This window comes from Panthera onca, chromosome D3, assembly GCF_046562875.1.
Source record: "Panthera onca isolate mPanOnc1 chromosome D3, mPanOnc1 haplotype 2, whole genome shotgun sequence".
In the NCBI taxonomy this organism is placed as follows: Eukaryota; Metazoa; Chordata; class Mammalia; order Carnivora; family Felidae; genus Panthera; species Panthera onca.
Window position 1 is genome coordinate 43,531,490 of NC_138350.1, and position 23,663 is coordinate 43,555,152.

Genomic DNA, 23,663 nt, shown 5'->3' on the forward strand with positions numbered 1-23,663 from the left:
TCTTTTCCAGTCACAACCTCCAGAACCATCTTCTCACTGCCTTCTGGCTCCAGGAGTAGCTAGGACCAGTTTTTGAGCTTAGCTCCTTCCTTATTGCCAATCAACCATGAGCTCCTGGATTTGTCAGAATGATTCCATTAAGGTGGAGGCCGCCTTCAACTGCCTGGCCAACATTCATCTGCAGGGCTCTAACACCTACATCTCTCTGAGCTTCTATTCCAACCTCAACCATGTGGCTCTGGAGGGCTGAGAGTCTCTTGAAGATACAAAATCAGCATGGCAGCCATGCCCTTTTTCAGGATGTGCAGAAGCCCTGTCAAGATGAGTAGGGTAAAATACTGGATGCCATGGTCTTGGAAAAGAATCCGAAGCAGGCCCTTCTGGATCTGCATGTTCTGGGTTCTGCCCACACAAATCCCCATCTCTGTGACTTCCTGGAGAACCACTTCCTAGATGAAGAAGTGAAACCCATCAAAAAGTTGGATGACCACCTGAGTCACTTCTGCAGGCTGGCTGGCCCCCAAAGCTGGGCTGGATGAGTATCTCTTCCAAAGGCTTACTTTCAAGCATGATAGCTGAGAGCCTTTGGAGCTCAATGGCTTTTGAGGGACCCATGTGCATCCCACAGGATGTCAGGACTTCTGCCTGAGCCTCTCCCTGCAGCCACTAGGCAGCTTTTTAATCCCCATGAAGTCCTCCCCCAAGCCCTGCACCTAATGGAAACAAAGCTTTTTGCAGAAAACAAAACAAAACCTTGTGTAAGTGGACCTATGCAGTTCAAACTTATGTTGTTCAAGAGTCAATTGTATTATCAGAATGCACGTATTTCTTTTATACTAACAATGTAAATGCACAACTTGATGAATTTTCACAAACTGAAAGCACCTTTAGAATCAGCACCCAAGATGAAAAAATAGAACATTACCACTACCCCCAGAAGACAGGCATTGCCCCCCAAAGGGTAACACTCTTCTGGCCTCTTCCACCCTACATTTAGTTTGCCCAGTTTTGAACTTGAAATAAATGGAATCATGCAGTTTGCATTCTTTTGTATATAGCTTCTTTTACTCAGCATTGTTTGTGAATTCTTCTCTATTTTGCATGAGTCATAAAACGTTCTTATTGCCATATATGGATTACACTGGGAGAACACCACAATTCATTTATCCATCCCATTCATTTATTTCAAATAGTGCTGCTATAAACATTCTAGCACATGCCTTTTAGTAGACACAGGTATGTATTTTTGTCAGGTGTATATGTGGGAATGAACACATATGTTCAGCTTTAGGAGATGCTGAGAGGTTGCAATTTAAGGCACTTCATTAATGATAGAAGTCAAATCAAAGTGATTAAAAATAGATCAGTTGGGGTGCCTGGGTGGCTCAGTCTAAGTGTCCGACTTCAGCTCACGGTTTGTGAGCTCAAGCCCCACATTGGGCTGTGAGCTGGCAGTGCAGAGCCTGCTTGGGATTCTCTCTCTCCCTCTCTTTCTGCCCCTCTCCTGCTTGCACTTTCTCTCTCAAAATAAATAAATAAACTTTTTAAAAAATAGGGAGATCAGTCATTTGACTTTTCTGATCATTCAGATTAAAATTAACAAATACATAGTGGTCCTAGCAAGAAGAAGTATGGGAGAAATGGTCAATTTTTTAGGATTTTTTTTTTAGTTTATTTATCTTGAGAAAGAGAGTGTGTGTGTGCTTGCTAATGGGGGAGGGGCAGAGAGAGAGAGAATCCCAAGCAGGCTGCACACTGTCAATGTGTGGGGCCCTTGGGGCTCAATCCCACGAACATCATGACCTGAGCCAAACCCAAGAGCCAGATGCTTAACTGCCTACCTGACTGAGCCACCCAGGCGCCCCACCTAGGATTTTTTTATTGGGGAAGAGGCAGCAGTCAGAGATGTCTTTGAGGTGATGCCTTTAGTTGAAGAAAAAGTTCAAGAGGAACAGTGATCTGTGGAGAGCAGATGAGGTGGAATTTGAATGAGTTAAGGCTGAGATGAGTGCACTATTGCATATGCACATTTGGAGTTTCTACTTTATGGTGCTTTATGACATAGTTTTGGAATATTTGTCAAGAACAATGATCACGGCAATCCCTACCAAAATAACACCAGCATTCTTCACAGAGCTAGAACAAATAATCCTAAAATTTGTATGGAACCAGAAAAGACCCCAAATAGCCAAAGCAATCTTAAAAAAGAAAACCAAAGCTGGAGGCATCACAATCCCGGACTTTAAGCTGTATTACAAAGCTGAAATCATCAGCATGTGTGGTACTGGCACAAAAACAGACACTCAGATCAATGGAACAGAAGAGAGAACCCAGAAATGGACCCACAAACACATGGCCAACTAATCTTTGATAAAGCAGGAAAGAATATCCAATGGAATAAAGACAGTTTCTTCAGCAAGTGGTGCTGGGAAAACTGGACAGCGACATGCAGAAAAATGAACTTGGACCATTTTCTTACATAAACTCAAAATGGATGAAAGACCTAAACATAAGACAGGAAACCATCAAAATCCTTGAGGAGAAAGCAGGCAAAAACCTCTTTGATCTTGGCCGCAGCAACTTTTTACTCAACCTATCTCTGGAGGCAAGGGAAACAAAAGCAAAAATGAACTATTAAGACCTCATCAAAATAAAAAGCTTCTGCACAGCGAAGGAAACAATCAGCAAAACTAAAAGGCAACCGACAGAATGGGAGAAGATATTTGCAAGCAGACATATCAGATAAAGGGTTAGTATCCAAAATCTATAAAGAACTTATCAAACTCAATACCCAAAAAACAAATAATCCAGTGAAGAAGTGGGCAAAAGACATGAATAGACACTTTCCCAAAGAAGATATCCAGATGACCAACTGACACAAAAAAATGCTCAACATCACTCATCATCAGGGAAATACAAATCAAAACCATGATGAGATACCACCTCACACCTGTCAGAATGGCTAGCATTAACAACTCAGGCAACAACAGATGTTGGCGAGGATATGGAGAAAGAGGATCTCTTTTGTACTGCTGGTGGGAATGCAAACTGGTGCGGCCACTCTGGAAACCAGTATGGAGGTTCCTCAAAAAACTAAAAATAGAACTACCCTATGACCCAGCAATTGCGCTACTAGGTATTTATCCAGTGGATACAGGTGTACTATTTCGAAGGGGCACGTGCACCCCAATATTTATAGCATCGCTATTGACAATAGGCAAAATATGGAAAGAGCCCAAGTGTCCATCAACAGATGAATGGATAAAAAAGATGTAGTATATGAACCTACGATGGAGCATTACTCGGCAATCAAAAAGAATGAAATCTTGCCATTTGCAACTACATGGATGGAACTAAAGGGTATTAATGCTAAGCAAAATTAGAGAAAGACAAGTATCATATGACTTCACTTGTATGAGGACTTTAAGAGACAAAACAGATGAACATAAGGGAAGGGAAGCAAAAATAATATAAAAACAGAGAAGGGGACAAAACGTAAGAGACTCTTAAATATAGAGAACAAACAGAGGGTTACTGGAGGGGTTGTGGGAGGGGGGATGGGCTAAATGGGTAAGGGGCCTTAAGAAATCTGCTCCTAAAATCATTGTTGCAGTATATGCTAACTGACTTGGATGTAAATTTAAAAAATAAATAAATTATATTTAAAAAAAAAAGAACAATGATCACAGAAGCAGCTGGTGTGGATAAAATCATTGAAATAGACAATGAAGAGAACTACCAAAAGGGCAGTGAGGTCAAGGACTGACAGGCACACACCACTGGATTTGGCCTTAGGAGTCTTTGGTGACCTTCCAGGTAACAGTGTCTGTAGAGCAGAGCATTTGGCTGGAGGAAAAGCAACGATAGCAGGGAGAAGACAGGGAGAGCTACAGGATGAGGGTCATTAGGAGGGCAGGACTTGGGGAGGGATATTTATTTTTATTTTTTTTGCAGGAGAAGGGACATTTTTCCAAAAGACATAGTGATTCAGTATGATTTGTGATTTGTGACTCTTGGGATGCAGGTTTCTTTTGAATAACATCATTCAGAGTTTTGTAACATTTTAAAAGGGTGGTCCCATTGACATCTATTACAAGGTTTATAATACAAAACTACAGCTATAGTTTAATGCAAACTTAATGATTGGGGAAAGTTTTCACATCTAATTCCCATTTTTAGTATCTCTAGTTCTTTATCTACAAAGTCTTTGTAGATTAATAAAATACTGGCTCCAATTGATCACAAGCCATCTGTTTAATAACCCACCCCATAATTTTGCTAAGAAAGAAATTACACTGAGGACAGGTGGATGCATCCTATCCAGCAAGTTAAAATGCTGCATTTTAACTTGGAGCATTAAAATGGAGCATTAAAATGCTCCAAGAACAGGCTTGGAGTAGGATTTTAGATTTTCCCAAAGAAGCAGGACCAAAAATGAGAAGGAAAGTGAAGACCACAACACAGAAGAGAAAGCTTTTCCACGGACTCTGTGCCAACAGCCGGATAAGGAGAGAATGCAGATGAATGACTTTTCATCCTGAAATGACTCATTTGACACAATTATCCAGAACTCAACCAAGAACCCAGAAGGAAGGAAGCAAACAAATAAACAAAATGGCTTTCAAGCCTCCAAAACAGAGGCTGCTCAATGTATGTTTTAAGGCTCTGCTGTTTCGAAGAACATACTCTGGTCCTCTAATAAAGCATTTTTACTCTTGGTTTGGGGGGTCACGAAAAAATAATTAAAAGCTGTCAATTAAATATTGCTTTATTTTCTATCTTTTGGGCCTTTTGAATCACACAGTTGCTTATCTGTTTGGGTTACTAAAGAGCTCAGAAACAAATTTGTAGCCCACTTCTAACAAAATGTGCATTTTTGAGAGCACTAGCTTCATCCCTGGCCTAATCTTATTTCTCTTACCCTTGCTTTTTCTTCTTCTGACTGCTTAATTTATTTGTAATTTATTATATTTATTATATTTAAGATGCTGTATTACCTTTATGAAATGAGTTTGTGGGTGTTTAAAGAAAAATGCCAGCGGCACCTGTGTGGGTCAGTCAGTTAAGCATCTGACTCTTAATTTCAGTTTATGTCATAATCTCACGGTTCATGGGATTGAGCCCTGAGTAAGGCTCTGTGCTGACAGCATGCAGCCTGTTTGTGATTCTCTCTCTCTCTCTCTCTCTCTCTCTCTCTCTCTCTCTGTCCCTCCCCTGCTCGTGCTCTCTCTCTCTCAAAATAAACATTTTTAAAAAGGAAAAATACCAATACATAATAAATAACAAATAGAGACTAAAACACATGGGCCACACGGCAGCTAGGAGAAATGACTGGGAAAAATTAATGTAGAAAATAGGAAAGAAAACCATTGTTTGAAAAAACACAGATGCATGAACTCAAAAAGCTTGCTTAATATTCTGGGACTATTTACATTTAAGGACATCTTGTCATACATCTCAGGATCCTCTGAGGGAATCTTTGTATCACATCCCAAAATAGTTATTCATTTTCACAGTGCTGACTGAGTCATCATGAAGGGGGGATAAATTAAATACAGGGAATTCTGCTTATGAAGGCAGAAAAGCATAGATTCCATTTTTAAATAAATATTTTTTGTAAAAGAGTAAGATTTTCTGAATTACCATCATTAGATAACGTCAGAAAATTTAAGTTTTTTGTAATAGGATTTTTGAGTTTGTTAATCTCCGGAGAGTTCTATATATAGCATATGTATCAGTATAGAGAATTGCTTCATGAGGGAAAAGTCTGACCTGTGACTGTACCAACCTAAAAAATGCTATTCTTCAGAACATGCCTGAACAAAGCAAAGAGAAAACAAACCATCTGTTAAGTCACCATCTGCCTTAAGAAAGCAGGTCAACATTAACCACATATTAAGTTCATTTGAAGGGAAAAAGAAGTTTGGTTTCTGTCTGCAAGATAACTGTGGAGTTGATATCAGGTTGTATAATGAAATACAGTTTTTTCAGCTTTATTGAGGTATAATTGACAAATAAAATGATAAGATATTGATTTTATTTTAACAATTGGTTATCGTGTTTATTTATTTATTTATAATTTATTTATAATTAACATACAGTATTATGTTAATTTCAGGTGTACAACATAACGATTCAACAATTCTTTACATTACTCACTGCTTACCATTAGTATAGTCACCATCTGTTACCAAGCAGCAGTATTACAACATTATTGGCTATATTCCCAATTCAGTACTTTTCATCTCAGTGACTTCTCTGTTTTGTAACTGGAAGTTTGTACTTCCTAATCCCTTTTATCTACTTCATCCATCCTTCCATCCCCCTTCCCTGTGGCAATAAACCAGTTTGCTTTATTCATTCATTCATTCATTCATTCATTCTCTCTATATTTAACAGTTTTGGGTTTTTGTTTGTCTCTTTGTTTCTTTGCTCATTTATTTTGTTTTTTAGATTCTACATGTAAGTGAAATCATATGGCATTTGTCTTTCTCTGATTTGTTTCACTTAGCATTATAGCTTCTGGGTCCATCTATGTTGTTGCAAATGGCAAGATCTCATTTTTTTACTTTAAGTTTTATTTGAAATCCATTTTTAGTTAACATACAGTGTTATATTAATTTCAGGTGTATGTAGTAATTTAACACTTACATACATTGTCTGGTGTTCATCACGACAAGTGCCCTCCTTAATCCCCATCACCTATTTCACCCATCCTCCCACCCACCTCCCCTCTAGTAACCACCAGTTTGTTCTCTATACTTAAGAATCTGTTTGGGGCACCTGGGTGGCTCAGTCGGTTGAGCATCCAACTTCAGCTCAGGTCATGATCTCACACTCCATGAGTTCGAGCCCCGCGTTGGGCTCTGTGCTGTCAGCTCAGAGCCTGGAGCCTGCTTCAGATTCTGTGTCTCCCTCTCTCTCTGTCCCTCCCCTTCTCATGTTCTGTCTCTCTCTGTCTCAAAAATAAATTAAAAAAAACATTTAAAAAAAAAGAATCTATTTCTTGATTTTCCTATTCCTCTCTCTTTTTTTGTAAAATCTCATTCATTTTGTAATTGTAAAATTGTAAGATATTTAAAGTGTACATTGTGATGATTTGATATACATATACACATACATTGTGAAAGGACTCCTCCCTTCTAGTTAATTAATACATCCATCGTCTCACATATTTATATATACATATAAATATATGTGTACTTTTTAGTAAGAACATTTAATTTCTACTCTCTTAGCAAATGTCAATTATATATTATAGTGTTAACAACTATAGTCACTATATTATACATTAGACCCTCAGACCTTATTCATTTTATAGCTAAAAGTTTATACCCCTTTTACCAACCTCTTCCTATTTCCCCCACCTACCCCCTGCCCCCCCCCCACCCATGGCAACCACTATTCTACTCTCTGCTTTAATGAGTTTGACTTTTTTTTTTTAAGATCCTTTATCTGAGTGAAACCATGCAGTGTTTGTCTTTCTCTAACTTATTTCACTTAGCATTATGCTCTCAAGGTCTATTTGTTACAAATGTCAGGATTTCCTTCTTTCTCATGACTGAATAATATTCCATTGTGTGGACATATACATATACGTACTATATCTTTTTTATCCATTTATCCATTGACAGACACTTAGTTGCTTCCATATCCTGGCTATTGTGAATAATGAACATGGGAGTGCATATATCTCTTCTATATCCTATTTTCATTTTCTTTGGGTAAATACCCAGAAGTGGATATTTATTGATCAATGATTCAATTTTTAATTTATTTGAGGAACCTCCATATTGTTTCCCATGGTGGCTGTACCAACTTATACTCCCACCAACAAAGCATGAGCGTTTGCTTTCCTCCACACCCTTGTCAACATTTGTTATCTTTTTTCCTCTTGATAAACAACTATTCCAACAGGTATGAGGTGGGGTGCCTGGCTGGCTCAGTCAGTCAGTAGAGCGAGACTCCTGATCTTGGGGTCATGAGTTCAAGCCCCACATAGGGCCTAGCACTTACTTAAAAAAAAAAATGAACAGGTGTGAGGTGATATTTCACTACAGTGGTCACCAAGTTGTTATACATTAGATCCTCATTCTGATATGCATTGCCCTGATGATTAGCGGTGTTGAGCACCTATTCATGTACCTACTGACCATGAGCATGTCTTCTTTAGAAAAATGTCTATTCAGTTCCTCTGCCTGTTTTTAAATTGGATTGTTTGGGTTTTTTGCTATTGAGTTATGTGAGTTTTTAAAATATATTTTGGATATAACCCCTTATCAGATATATGATTTGTAAATATTTCAACTATACTATAGGTTGCCTTTTCATTTTGTTGAGGCTTCTTTTGCTGTGCAGAAGCTTTTTAGTTTGATATAGTATCACTTGTTCACAATTTTTTTAACCTTCCAGGAAATAATATATTGCAGGGATTTCTCCTCATCCCTAGGAAACAAGACACATTGTATCCTCTCCTCACTGGATTTTGCTCTGTTTTGAATCAGGAGGACATGAGCTGTGAGGAGAAGTTGTACTTCGGCCTGAATGAATACAGTAAGTCTCTACAGTGGGGAATCACAAGTCCACTTTTGAGATGTGATGAGACTTTTGAAAAAATGGTGAACACGCTCTTGGAAAGGTAAGTAAGGACCTTCAACTTTTACTTTAGCCATACTTGTGTATCTAAAATAGCCGAAAGTCTCTTATGTCACTGTCACAGGAAGTTTGGTGGAGCACCGGCTGTGCAGATCCCATGCAAAGGCAGAATAAAAATAACATCTCCTAAGATGACCTTTTACTCACATAGGTTTTCTGTGATCATCCAAGACTAACAAAGGAAACTAGCAACCCAAAGTGGGACTTATCATGCTCCACTTTTCATGCTCTGAGTCATCTCCCAAGCATACGACTACCAGGGGATTAGATGGGCAGAGGGATTTACTAATTAAAGACCAGTTCCTCTGAGGTGTGGCCTCCCCCACCGTATACCCTACACTTTTTCATTTTCCCCTCTTTCCTCCTCTACTCACACAGGCAAGTACCCTTAGATGACTCAGTAAAAACTGAACTTTACTATGAGAGTGGGAGTATAGACTGGAGAAAATTAGGAGCAATTAGATCATTAAAGTGAGTTCAGTTCCAAGGGTGTCTCCGTTAGTCCCTGACCTTGGGAGTTAAAGATCATGACTTTTCTGTCTCTTCTGCTTTCTTTTTATTCCCCAAGTCCAGGTCAAACTCCAGAAGAGTAAAGAGTTTTCCTATTTTTTTCTCTCTGATTTTGGATCATAGACTTGAAGCATCACAGAGGCATTAGAATTTACGTAACCTAATACATGGCCCTCCCTGCCCTCCGCTGCAATAGTCTGTCTGACCTTCCAGTGATGGGGGCAGTTGGACTCTTTTTGATGAGGCACATTCTAATTTTCAGTAGCTTTCATTCTTCAAACTGGCCCCAGTTGATCATAAGCCACCTATTTAACAACCTGCCCTATAACTTTGCTAAGAAAAAAGAAAGATTAAAAATGAGGACAGGGAGATACATCCTATCCAGAGAGTTATTATACTGTGTCAAGAAAAGGAACAGCCTTGGAGTAGGATTTTATGTTTTTGCAGCTGTGGGATTTAAGAAGACTTAACCGACTCTGTGACATTAATCCTTCCACAGCACATGTGATCTTACTTTCCAGAATCATCCCATGAGTCTCCCTTTTAAGTGTTTCCCACCCACTGGCTTCATCTACCAGCTTGGAACATACCCTCCATTCTGGTAACATCATTCAGAGTCAATCCTGTCAACTTCTCTTACAACCTTGGTAATACTTACAAAACAACAATTACAGTTCAGTGCAAACATAACAGCTTGTGAAGACTATTCACTTCTAAATTCATACTTCTTTCAGAGTATGAGATCTAAATGCCTATAGATCAAAGTTACCATGTATTCTAACTTTGGCTTTCCTACCTGGCCCATCAAAAAACATTAAGCTTTAAACATGGATCTTGTGTGCTCACTTCTTCCAACCCAGTCACTCAAACTAATACTAGCTATAGTTTATTGAGTGTTTGAAGAACTTGCCCAGCATTGAGTAAACTGAAGGATTTCTTCCCTTTTCCCCAATCTACCAAATCCTTGCAATGTAAGGAAATGTTGTCAGAGACCGGAATGAATCTAGACACAGCTCTGTCCCTGACCAGTTGCATGCTCTTGGGCAAGTAGCCAGGTTTCTCTTATCCTTTTAACTCATCCTCCTTCTGGTAGAAAGGGGAGTGGTCAAAACCAGGCCATCCACGGTCCTCTCCAGCTCTAAAGCACTTCAAAACCACGCTATTCATTTGATGACCCTAATTGGTATTTGACCCTGGGTTTTTCTGTGCACGCCTGGCAGACCACTTGTCTTACTTTAAATAGAATTATAACGTGGAACAAAGGCAAACCACCCCATGGCCTACCCAGCTGCATGTGCTGCCAGCTGGCGACCAGAAAGCAAGTTCACAGGCTCATCCTCATTTCGCCAGCACCTCCTTTCTTGACCAGCACCTCTTCATGCCTGCAAGGGGGTCCTCTTTGTCCATTTGTACTTAACTGCCAGCAGGCCTGGCTTTCTGAGGAGTAACACACAAATGAGAGATTGATTTTCTGCCTGCTCTGTAATTGTAAAAAGTTCCAATTTGAACAAAGTGACCCTCTTACTTGGCAGTCCAGGCAGGGTGGGGTGGGGTACCAATGGGTATTGGGATGATTCAAGGACACCCCTATTTGCCAGGCCCCCTTGACTAAGCAGTGCTCAGGTGATAGGAGGCTTCACCACTAGGGGATGCTATTTCCCCACTCAGCTCCAAGTTTTCTCCAGCACCAAGGTACACTTTATGGGAAGATACAGTTGTCTTCTTTATTGGAAGATAAACTGCTGTCTGTGGAGTGGCTACCCTGAAATTAGTAATTATTAGTAATAATTATTATTTGTATGTCTGATATTTTTCAAACATACTAATGTCTCAATTTTCTTTACTGTAGTCAAGTATCAGAGAAATAAGCTGACAATACCACCATGCTAACTCAGTGCCACCAAGAGGTTAGGATCCAGGAATGATCCATTATGACTGTGTCAACAATTAACCTGACAAGACCAGTGCTTCTCAAAATTTAATGTGTATATAAACTACCTGGGGATCTTGTCAGGATGTGAGTTCTGATTCAGATATCTGGGGTGGGGGAATTTGGCATTTCTAACAAACTCCCAGGTGATACTGCCACTGGATGCTGCTGCTGGTCCATAGACCACACTGAGGGAAGCTAGGGGTTGCTAGACCATCCCGAAGCCTCTTTAGCTTGCTTTGCCTATCCCAACGGGTTCTGATTCACAGGCGTTGAAAGCTCAGCTTTTCCTTCTAGTGATGTGGGTTCCAAGGTCATGCTAGAGCTCAAGCCTTCCATTGACCAGTAACCCCTTCCCACCATGCTTAGCCTGTATTTCTCCCACAAAGACCTTGCTGTCCCAGCTGGTCCTGCTGCCTGAGTGCGAGCTCCCTGTGTTCTGTTGAAGGTACCCCAGGCTACACAGCATGGTCGTCCGCTGCTACCTTCTCATCCAGCAGTACTCAGAGGCTCTGATGGCCCTCACCACCATGGCGTCACTCCGAGACCACAGCACACCAGAAACACTCAGCATTATGGATGACCTCATCAGCTCCCCAGGAAAAACCAGAAGTGGGCGGGGACACATGCTCATTATCAGGGTGCCCTCTGTGCAGCTGGCGATGTTAGCCAAGGAGCGGCTGCAGGAGGTGCGCGACAAGCTGGGGCTGCAGTACCGCTTTGAGATCATCCTTGGGAACCCTGCCTCTGAACTCAGTGTTGCAACTCACTTTGTGGCACGATTAAAGGTCAGCAATGGTCAGACATCTCTCCTTTGAAATACCATTTTTTTCTGTTTTCTACAAATCCCACATAGGTGGCTCAGAGGCCTGAGTTTAATAGAGTTTTGCACATGTGTTGGTTTGATCTTCATGACAATGTTAAGACTAAACAAAGGGACATGTTCACTTCCCGAATTGGGAAGCCAGTTTATTAAGATTCTGTCAAGCCCCCTTTTTATCATGTGCATGCAGTTGGTCTTCCATGCTCTCCAACTGCAGGTGCAAAAATGAGATGACCCAATTTGACCCCATGTTTATTGACCTTGTTCAAGATGCATCTAGCACACGGCCATCTGTTTTCTCAGAAAAAAAAGGTAAGTTGTTCTCTCAGTCCTCTGTGGGTACCATCAATTCACTAATTCTTTTCTGTCTACCTAGCCTGTCATCTCAGGTCTAGAGTCGGTAAAGTATTTTGTTTTATCTTTAGTACTCATATAGAGCTATTCCCCACCCTCTTGCATGTGGATTCTTCAACAGTTTGTTGTTTCATTGAACTTGCTTTGACGCAGCCCTGAGGCTTGCTGGTCTGACTTCTCTAAGCCTACTACAGAGGGCTTAGTGCATGAGCACAGCCCCCTCCCCTCGCATGGCAGCAGGACTGACTACTTCTCCTAAACCCTCCTGTTAGGCATGGAGGGGGTGGGCCAGAATTCCTAAATCAACTAACCTAACTCCCTCCTTTATGCCCTGCTCAGGTTTTTCTGGGGACCTTTATAATCCAATGTGTTCTAGCTATTAGGAAGCATTTAATAAAACAACTGCATATCTATCTACGTATGACACCAAGCTAAGTGTACTGTATGTCTGAGTTAGACCGGCATGGTATGTGTACCCTGCACACTAAAACCTGAGCTAAGTCGGGTTAAGAAAAATCCAGTTTGGCACAAATTTGATGAAAAGAAAGCACATAGTCTTGGGGAATTTTCATTTTCATCCTGGGCTTCAGTTTCTCATCTGCAAAATGAGAGAGTTGGATTGTATGATCTCCAGGAACTCTAATTTGAAGATATTATTTCGTGTTCATAAAGCATTTTGCGGCACACCTGGATGGTTCACTTGGTTGAGTGTCCGACTCTTGATTTATGCTCAAGTCTTGATCCCAGGGTCATGGGATCAAGCCCCACATCAGGCTCTGTGCTGAGCATGGAGACTGCTTGGGATTCTCTCTCTTTCTCTGTCTCTCTCCTTCTACCCCTCTCCTGCTCTTGTGCATGCTCTCTCTCTCTAAAAAAATTAATTAATTAAAATTGAAATGAAAAAAATAAAGCATTTTGCAAATGTAAACCTTTTATTGTATTCTATTAGTTAACCTAAATTGAATAATCCAAAATGCAAACAAAATATCTTGTATTAGCTTGATAAGCAACTAGAACAAATAAATCTAAAAATAGAAACCCTTTATTTAATGGAAATTATAACAAAATTTATATTTCATATGTTGATATAATGTTCACAACTTTTTTAATATTTATTTTTGAGGGACAGAGTGAGACAGAGCATGAGTTGGGGAGGAGCAGAGCGAGAAGCAGGGACACAGAATCCGAAGCAGGTTCCAGGGTCTCTGAGCTGTCAGCACAGGGGCTTGAGCTCATGAGCTGTGAGATCATGACCTAAGCCTGATGTGGGGCTCGAACCCACAGACCAGGAGATCATGACCTGAGCCAAAGTTGGACGCTTAACCAACTGAACCGTCCAGGCACCCCAGTGTTCACAATTTTATTTTATTTTTTATTTTTTTAATATTTATTTATTTTTGAGAGAGAGAAAGAGAGATGGGGAGGAGTAGAGAGAGAGGGAGACACAGAATCCAAAGTAGGCTCCAGGCTCTGAGCTGTCAACACAGAGCCTGATGCGGGGCTTGAACTCACGAACCGTGAGATCATGACCTGAGCCAAAGTTGGATGCTTAACCAACTGAGCCACCCAGGCACCCCTAGTGTTCACAATTTTAAGTGATGATTATAGACCACATAACTGTGGAATTTCTAGGATGGATAACAAATGAGAGTCCTGAACTCTTCTTACAGTATAATGCATTGAGACATATGTCTTGAAACAATTTGAATGATACTAATGATTGGAAAATCTGGAAAGGCAAATAATCAGTGCCACTGTGTGAAGCCTCACAAACCTATTGCAGGGAGATGGTTGAAAAGGATGTGAGGCTGCAGAATCTTCTCTGGGCCTCCATGACACCGATCAAGTATAGCTATTTATAGTCTAGATCATTTGTTCAGTCTTCAGAAATGCCAGTTACTAAGTCAGTATACATCAGCAGGTCCTAAATAATTCGCCCCTCTGGGTCATAATTTGAAAACCACAATCAAGACCTCAGGTTCCTTTCTTTTCCTTTTCCTTTTCCTTTTCCTTTCCTTTCCTTTCCTTTCCTTTCCTTTCCTTTCCTTTCCTTTCCTTTCCTTTCCTTTCCCTTCCCTTCCCTTCCCTTCCCTTCCCTTCCCTTCCCTTCCCTTCCCTTCCCTTCCCTTCCTTCCCTTCCCTTCCCTTCCCTTCCCTTCCCTTCCCTTCCCTTCCCTTCCCTTCCCTTCCCTTCCCTTCCCTTCCCTCCCTTCCCTTCCCTTCCCTTCCCTTCCCTTCCCTTCCCTTCCCTTCTCTTCCCTTCCCTTCCCTTTCCTTTCCTATTTCCTTAAGTAATCTCTATGCCCAATGTAGGGCTTGAACTCACAACCCCAATGTCAAGAGGCCTAACTGGCTGCTAGCAATCAGAATTACCTTTGGGGCTTTTAGACAGCAGCTGTTTTGCGAGCGCTGTTCTGAGAGCATGCCATACATTAAGGGGGGGCCCAAGTAATACTCAGAGAAGTTATATCTCAATTTGTATGAGTAGCTGCCAGTCACCAACCACACAAAAGAGATTTTTGTATTCTCAAAACTGCTGGACTACATCAATGCATCCTGTTTATACTCTCTCTTTGTGTGGAAGTGAAAATATGCACTCCTATTGAAATGTTCATATCCTAAGCAAAACTGCCACTTGCCAGGTGATTTCTGCTTCACACATTTATTTCTAACTCACCAACCTCCCTTACCATTGTTGGGTTGGCATGGGTTGCTGGGTGTGCCTTTTATCTGTAGCCTTGAGTAACATCCTCTGCTTCTTCTCCAATTGGATGGCCTTATTTCTGTGCTTCCCTCTAATTATCCTGTTAGGTATTATGACTAACTTACAAGTATGATAAGCATTTTGAAAGGATACAAGGCTTAAATCTAAATAAGCCAGTTTCTCCAGAAGGCTTGTGAAGCTTTCATCAGATTTCTTTAGCCTTGAGCCCCATTTTTTCCTTGGAACTCAGTGCCTACCCAGTCTTTTGTGTTTGTATTAAATGCTCTGCAGTGAAGAGGTGCCTGGGTGGCTCAGTCGGCTGAGCAGCCGACTCTTGATTCTGGCTCAGGTCACAATCCCAGGGTCGTGGAATCGAGCCCCATGTCAGGTTCCACGTTCGTGGAGCATGCTTAAGATTCTCTCTCCCTCTGCTTCCTCACCCCCCACTCCTGCTCTCTCTCTCTCTAAAATAAAGAAAATGAAAAACAGTATAAATAAATAAATGTTCCATCCAAGAACTGTGACCATTATTCATCAGAAATAGCAGAGGGACAGAAAAGCATGTTGTAGTGGTTTGGCTAGCTCTGATTGGTCAAGAGTAAAAATGAGATTTCTTTAATAATCTTTTGAAAATAAACCTTTTGTAGAGTAAAACATCCCTTATCCCATCATTATAACTTGACCTCATTGTTGATGGAACCGTGACCTCTGGATGGTTTCTGGGAGGAAAATCCATTCAGGGAGAACCTCAGTGTCAGGAACATCATGAGTCCAATGCGAGAGTTATAAGTAAAATGATTCCTATTCCCAAAATTGTTTATTTTAAATTAGATAATGTTATTATTCATTTTGACATGACAGTGTATATAAAAGTGAATTCTTGTAGATACCTTTCTTTTAATATTAAAAAAAATATTTTTGATAGGGGGCCTGGGTGGCTTAGTCAGTTTAGCATCTGACTTCGGCTCAAGTCACTATCTCATGGTTCATGAGTTTGAGCCTGTCATCAGGCTTGCTGCTTGCTATCAGCACAGAGCTCGCTTTGGCTCTTCTGTCCCAATCTCTCTCTCTGCCCCTCCCCCGCTCATGCTTGCTCTCTCAAAAATGAATATTTTTTAAATATATATATTTTTGATAGATTGGTTTTTCTAAGACAAGAAGAGTCTCTCAAACTTGTAAATCTATGTAGGTCCATTGATTTCCCCCTGGTATGCAAATATATGATAAAAGACTGGGCAACAAGGTCAGAATGCCTCTTGGTTTACAAATTATATATACTTTATTTGAATAATTGTGGGTATATTTATTTCTAAAGACTGTTTTATCTAGACATCAACAAATCATTAATCAAACCCTATTACATTATGTCTTGCATATTAAATTTCTTTTTATCTCTTTTTGTGTTTGGCAAAGGAAGTACCAGCCTATTTTTAAAATAAATTGTGTGCATTACTTAATCACCTCACTTCTTACTCTTTGTTCCCTAAAGCATTATCAGAAATGTCAATCTATTTCCTATAATTCCTGCTAGAAAGCTGTTATGAAGCATAGATACTAGATACTTCATAAAAGTAGTAGAAACCATCTTATCTACTTAAGAGATAGTCTGTTTTCCTTCTGCTCTAAAATAAAAATCTATAAGATCTGGGGCGCCTGGGTGGCTCAGTCGGTTAAGCGTCCGACTTCGGCTCAGGTCACGATCTCGCGGTCCGTGAGTTCGAGCCCCGCGTCAGGCTCTGGGCAGATGGCTCAGAGCCTGGAGCCTGTTTCCGATTCTGTGTCTCCCTCTCTCTCTGCCCCTCCCCCGTTCATGCTCTGTCTCTCTCTGTCTCAAAAATAAATAAACGTTAAAAAAAAAAAAAATCTATAAGATCTTTTCACTTTTGAACATCTTTCAAGTTGGTGGGATTTTTTTCTTCCCACTGATTGACATTCCATTTACTAAAGATATATATATACATGTGTATATATGTGTATATGTTAATCTGTATCAGAAGTTGATGATTAATAGATTATTTCTGGAACCATAAAACTAATTGCATTCCTCTTCTAAGTAAGGGTCAGCGTTGTTTTTTTTTAATTGGTCTAGATTTGGTTATATTTTTAGCCTTCTTGAGAGAGACTTCTAAGAGCCCCAAGCCAATTATTATTTGCCACTTATTTTGACAGTCAGTATGGGGGAGGGGGGAGGGAATAACCATCAAGGGTAGCTAACTTGATGATTTTCTGGTGAATATCTGTTTTCATAGAGTTGAGATGCTTTTATTAGTCAGTCATAATTGAAACTGTCTTTTTCAGTTAATCAGCCCCGAGAGTCTGTCCATTATATGAAGAAAATATATTTATAAGTCTTGAGGCAGGTAATTTAACCAGGGTTTCTGTAAAGTTTGCATCACTGGCAGGGTATTTCATTGTATGTTTCTTTGATTTGTGTGGCTAATGCATGATGTATACCAAGATCTTCTGTTTTATCCTACTGAGATAAAACTAAAGGCCACATTCTTCTAGAGTGCTTCATTATGCCAATTTGTAGTAGCAATTTAGTATACACACACATATATGATACACACACACACACACACCCCGGAAGTCATTTGAAACCACAAATGCATATAGAATGTGGACCTAGAAATCTTTTAAGAGGTGGAAACTTAAACAAGAGGTTTTAATTTTATCATATGGGTCCCTTTCTACAGACCTGGAGAGGAAATGAACCAGAAGAGTGGACCCCTCGGACATACCAAGATTTAGAAGGTCTGCCTTGTATTGTGATACTAACTGGCAAAGATCCTCTTGGAGAAACCTTTCCCAGGTACATTATGAATAATTATTTCTCATTTTTCCTTAGTTATCCAGCTAAGCTGACGGTTAAAACTTGGCTGACGCTTAACCATTTCATTCATTTAGCAAGGGGGAAGAGAATAATTTTCCTCAGAGATATAGCCTGCCTTGACTATTTTGACTTTCCAGAGATTGCCTAGCAATTTGGGAATGGAAGATAGCCACAGTGAGAAGTGTTTATGCATCAAAGCAGAGAGGCAGAGAGGAAAAGCATGTGCCCCAAAACAGGATTTTTTTAATTTGGATGAAGTGTCTCTTAATCTGCTGTTCCCAACCCCTTTAAGAATCCAGGGCCTGCAGACAGGAAGGCAGCAACAACAATAATAACAGCATGAGTTGAATGCTCACTGTGTGTCAGGCATTTCTATAAATGCCTTACCTGTGCCATCCATTCATTCCTTACAATAACCATATGAGCCAAATACTGTTATTCTATTTTATACTTGGAGAAAATGAAGTGGCTGCTGTGAGGTCATAACAGCTAGGAGGTGACAAAGCTGAGATTGAAACCAAGGCCAGATGGACTCACCCAAAACATCATTACTTTTGTGTAGGTCTTTGAAGTACTGTGACCTCCGGCTCATCGACTCAAGCTATTTAACTCGCACAGCCTTGGAGCAGGAGGTGGGTCTGGCCTGCTGCTATGTCTCCAAAGAGGTCATCCGAGGGCCTGCTGTTGCCCTGGACCTTAGTGGGAAGGAGCAGGAGAGAGCTACCACCAGCGAGAATGACTCTGATGAGCTGCTGATCGACCTGGAGAGGCCACAGAGCAACAGTAGTGCTGTCACTGGAACCTCAGGTTAGTGCTTCCTTTTCTCTCTCAAGGGGTGAGGGATGGGAGTGAGGAGGCGGACAGACATAGGGGAGGCAGAGGCATTTACTCCCTCACACCTCTCAAGGCTGTCAGAGGAGCCTTCAGGGACTCGGGCAACCTGTCCAGACCTCAGTTCCCAATCCAAAGATACTTGGAAAACATAACTACTGAGAGCAGTCACAGAATTCTCCTCTGGGTAAACATTTAATGAAGAGCTTGGTAATAAGCAAAGTATAATAAATGTTATTATACCACTTTCCCTAGTCTTTTCTACCCTTTATCACCTCAAGGATAATATACATCTGGTATTTGCACAAAAGCCCTCATTTCCTTCTAGATCTGAAAGCTGTAAGTTTGTGTTAATTGGGTCAGTACCTGGCACAGTGCTTACCTGTTTGAATGAAGGAATGAGTGAATGACTTTTGTAAGTAGTTAACGGCAAATGTTTGTATACTCTGGGACCACTGCCTGTGCAGACCCACCATGCAGCCCACCATCCCCTTTCAGAGCATTACTGTATGGCCTGTGGCAGTGCCTGGCATGAATTTTCTTCTGAGAAACTGTATTACAGCAAATGCAGCACTATTTCCATTTTCTTCAGATTGAGAGAGTAATAAAACTCCATATAGAAAACGTGCAGGATGTAAAAAAAGAAAAAAAACTTGGGGAATGTAACAAAGGATAAAGAGGACATTAAAAATGAAGACTCTGGGGTGCCTGGCTGGCTCAGTCAGTACAGCATGTGACTCTTGATCTGGGGGTCATGAGTTTGAGCCCCATGTTGGGGGTAGAAATTACTTAAAAAAATAAATAAATTGGGGCCCCTGGGTGGCTCAGTCAGTTAAGCATCCAACTTCCGCTCAGGTCATGATCTCATAGCCTGTGACTTCAAGCCCCATGTCGGGCTCGGTACTGACAGCTTGGAGCCTGGAGCCTGCTTCAGATTCTGTGTCTCCCTCTCTCTCTGTCCCTTCCCCACTTGCACCCTGTCACTCTCTCTCTCTCAAAAATAAATAAACATTTTTTAAAAAAATGAAAATGAAAACCCCTCTCTACCAGAGAAGACCACCATGAACATTCCTCTTTCCCACATCTCCTCTCTTCCATCACCATGACACACGCATGCAAACACACACACACACACACACACACACACGACTTCATGTCAAAAGCAGCATGAGTGTGTCTGTTCATTCTGGCAGCTGCTGTTGGATGACTGTGGGAGTCAAAGAGGCAGGCATCTACGGGGCTTTGTGTCTTGAGAGGGACCCTCAGCCTGGAAAAGCATGAGCTGCTTGCCTCAGCCAGGGGTCAGGACTGCACCTTCGCTCACCTCACTGCTCCAGGCTCCCCCTCCAGGCTCCCCCTCCAGGCTCCTCTAAGACCAGTTCAGAATAAAGCCAACAGGTTTAGGGAATAGTAAAGAGTAACAGAAGAGAAGGGGAAATAGCACATTTGAAAGTTTGTAGATAGCAGCATCAGTGACAGGGAGGCAAGGGGGTGTTTATGTTCTTCTCATGGTCTTTTTTTTTTTAATTTTTTAAAAATGTTTTGTTTACTTTTGAGAGAGAGAGAGAGAGAGGCAGAGTATGAGTGGGGAAGGGGCAGAGAGAGAGAGGGAGACACAGAATCCAAAGAAGGTCCCAGGCTCTGAGCTATCAGCACAGAGCCTGACGCGGGGCTTGAACCCATGAACTGTGAGATCATGCCCTGAGCTGAAGTCGGACATTTAACCGACTGAGCCACCCAGGTGCCCCATCATGGCTCTTTAATCAGACTCCTCCTGGAGCACCTGGGTGGCTCAGCTGGTTAAGCATCTGACTTTGGCTCAGGTCATGATCTTGCCATTCCTGAGGTCGAGCCCCTCGTCGGGTTCTGTGCTGACAGCTCAGAGCCTGGAGCCTGTTTCAGATTGTGTCTCCCTCTCTTTCTCTCAAAATAAAGCATTTTTGAAAAAAATTAAATAAAAATAAAATAATCAGATGCCTCCATTCCCTGCACTTGCAGAGCTGCCCCAGAAGGCTCACATATTCTTGGCCTTGCTCTCATTAACCACAAAGGTAATGGCTTGCCTTCTGCTGCTTAGAGTTTCCCTCCCTTTGAAGACAACCTGAGCAAAGGGCTATGCTCCCACCACTGAGCACACATCCCTCAGCCTTAGGTGGACTCTAGGGGTCCTTGGGGAGGCTCACTGCCCCAAGTGTGCAGGCTGTAAAGGTCAGGGACATGGGGGGAAAGGTAAGCTCTCAGACAAGACGGAAAGACACGAAAGTCAGATGAGCAAGTGGAGTGACTTGGTTGCAATGACCTCCGGTTACTGGCTATTCCTCTAGGATCTCCTGAGGTTGGGATAAGACCTACATGCTGGGGAGCACCAACCCCAGGTCAGAGAGGGCTTTCAGTCCTGAATGTGTCCACAAACCAAAGAGTGGGACCTATCAGAGGGGAAAACATATTTGAATTGGCCAAATCCACAGGGACCTCTGGGGGAAAGCAAGACCTCACTGAACATAGATTATACCTTCCATCCTCACCACATGGAGCCGGTTCCCCACACTGGTTTGGGCATCCATGGAAGTGGCTACCCCCTGGGGAACTTCTCCACAACTAGAAGTGTGAGGCTCTTGGACCCCAGGAGGAGGGAAGTGCCCTGGAGTAGGAAGGACTTGGCTGGGGAGCTTGTATTGGTCCAGAATCTGGAATGAATCAGACCACATCACCAAACGAAGTAACAGAGGAGAGTTTCATAACATCACACGCTTTACAAAGCTGGGGGTAGGAATTAGAAAAGGACAAGGAGGTATAGTTACCCCCCGGGGCGCCAGGAGAGGGAATACCCCTCATGGAGACAAGGCAGTCCAGCCTGGCTCCTTGCAGAGAGGGGGCCAGGGAATAAATAGCCGAGTCCTGCTGATGGCCACGGGTGGGTTGTCCTCTTTCAGGCTCCATCATGGAGAACGGGGTGAGCTCTTCCAGCGCGGCTGATAGGTCCCAGAAGCTGTCGCTGACCCCCAGCTTCCAGAGCCCGGCCAACAGCATGGGCCTGGATGAAGGGGTCTCCGCAGGCACAGGGGGAGCCGGGGAGACCCTGAAGCAGGAGTGTGATTCCCTGGGCCCCCAGATGGCCAGCAGCACCACCTCCAAGCCGTCGTCGTCCTCCTCCTCCTCCTCGGGACCCCGGGCCCTGTCGTGGCCCGGGCAGCTGCCCCAAGGCTGCAGGGGCCTGCATGCAGCCCTGCCCCCCATCGTGATCTTATCGAAAGCGGCCTATAGCCTGCTGGGCTCCCAGCGGGGAGGCAAGCCGCCCGCGTCCTCCTCGCTGCTGCCACACGCCGACGTGGCCTGGGTGAGCTCCCTCCGGCCGCTGCTACACAAGGACATGAGCAGCGAGGAGCAGTCTCTCTACTACCGGCAGTGGACCTCGGCTCGTCAGCACCACGCCGACTTCAGCAACCAGCCAGACCCCGCCTCCGGCGCCCGCGCCTGCCACCCTCGGCGGCTGCTGCTGACTGGGCCCCCCCAGGTAGGCCCTGGGTGGCAAGAAGGAAGGGAGCTGGGGGGGGCGGCCCTCAGGGTGGGCTGAGGGTGACCCAGAGCGATGAGGCCCTCACTCAGGCCTCTCAGGGGCAGGAGACATCCAAGAGCCCAGGTGTGAAATCTCATCTCTCTTCCCTCTCTTCCCCTCCCCAATTAAAAATACTTCCTCCAGGTGGGAAAGACGGGCTCCTATTTGCAGTTCCTTAGGATCCTCTTCCGCATGCTCATCAGGCTCCTGGAGGTGGATGTGTATGATGAGGGAGAGATCAACGCGGGTGAGTTCCGAACCCCGGCATTGCCGGGGAGGAGTGGGGGGCCCAGGTAGAAGACTCACTGACACCGAGTTTTGATATTCTGGATACTAGGCCTTTGCTAGCTAGTCAAAAAGTATCTTACTCTTTTTTTTTTTTTTTTTTTTAAGTTTTTATTTGAGATGAGAGCGAGAGAGCAGGGGAGGGAGGGAGGGAGGGAGAGAGAGAGAGAGAAAGAAACCCAAGCAGGCTCCTTGCTGTCAGCACAGAGCCCAGTGCAGGGCTTGAACTCACCAACTGTAACATCATGACCTGAGCTGAAATACAGTCCCACGCTTAACTTACTGAGCCACCCAGGAGCCCCAGAAAGTATCTTCTATTTTAACTGCAGGCTGTGAGCTAAGGTGTATGGATTACTATAATGAAATTAAAACCTCATGCAGAACAGAAACCTGGAGCCATAACCAAAGCCCTTCACATTCAGTAACATGCAGAAACTAGTGCTTGACAGGGTTGTGGGGACTGGTTTTCAAAGAGACTATCTTCTGCCCTCCTCCTCCTCCTGTATCCAACCCTTTCCCCCAGCTGTCACCTGTGGGAGGGTTCCACTGTAGTCCGATCAGCAGGGCCAGAAAGAGAACATGAGCAGGAATCAGCCAGCTTTAGCTCTATAGCTAAGGACAATGTGGCCTCCGAACTGTGGCTTCACATCTTGGAGCATTCACCTGTGCTGGAAGAGACCCATGGAGGCAGGGGAGTAGTGGTAATCAGGTAGAAGCTCTTCTAAGCCCCTCAAAGAGGAGTCCAGAAAAGGGAAGGGCCTTGGCATCTTCTGTCAGACTGGCCCTCAGGTCTCACCCCACTTGCTTTTCCTAAGTAGTTGGACCTGTTCTATGATAAGTCCAAAAGACTAGTTCAGTCTAGAGCAAGACTAGCCAAGATCAGCTGTATTGAATCATTTTATTATCACCTTCAGCCCTATTTCCACTCCTTACCAGGTCATATTCATGATTCCAGACATACACACAATCCCATCTTCCCACCCACATCTCCTTGTTTGTGTCCCCACTTGAGCTGATGCTAGGCCCACCAAAGAGGGGACCCAGAGCTCCAAGTTGGCCCGGAAACATTCATAGCTGCCTGGAGGGGGGCTGGGACCAGGAGGGCAAAGGCAGAACTAGGCAGACCAGGAATGAGAGACCCATCATCCCAGCAACCTTCCCACAAAGCCCCTGGGCTCCACA

At 42.9% G+C, this 23,663-nt stretch overlaps 1 protein-coding gene across 5 annotated transcripts in view; it reads left to right on the forward strand.

The window, feature by feature from the left end:
- Positions 1 to 23,663, forward strand: part of GREB1L (GREB1 like retinoic acid receptor coactivator) — a 280,368-nt gene that overhangs the window by 236,129 nt on the left and 20,576 nt on the right. For all 5 annotated transcript variants that reach the window (XM_060613413.3, XM_060613402.3, XM_060613410.3 and 2 more), the window contains 6 exons: positions 8,505 to 8,638; positions 11,544 to 11,883; positions 17,673 to 17,788; positions 18,372 to 18,616; positions 21,574 to 22,154; positions 22,341 to 22,443. In XM_060613413.3, the coding sequence (XP_060469396.3) occupies positions 8,505 to 8,638; positions 11,544 to 11,883; positions 17,673 to 17,788; positions 18,372 to 18,616; positions 21,574 to 22,154; positions 22,341 to 22,443 (1,519 nt within the window). The remainder of the gene's footprint in view (positions 1 to 8,504; positions 8,639 to 11,543; positions 11,884 to 17,672; positions 17,789 to 18,371; positions 18,617 to 21,573; positions 22,155 to 22,340; positions 22,444 to 23,663) is intronic.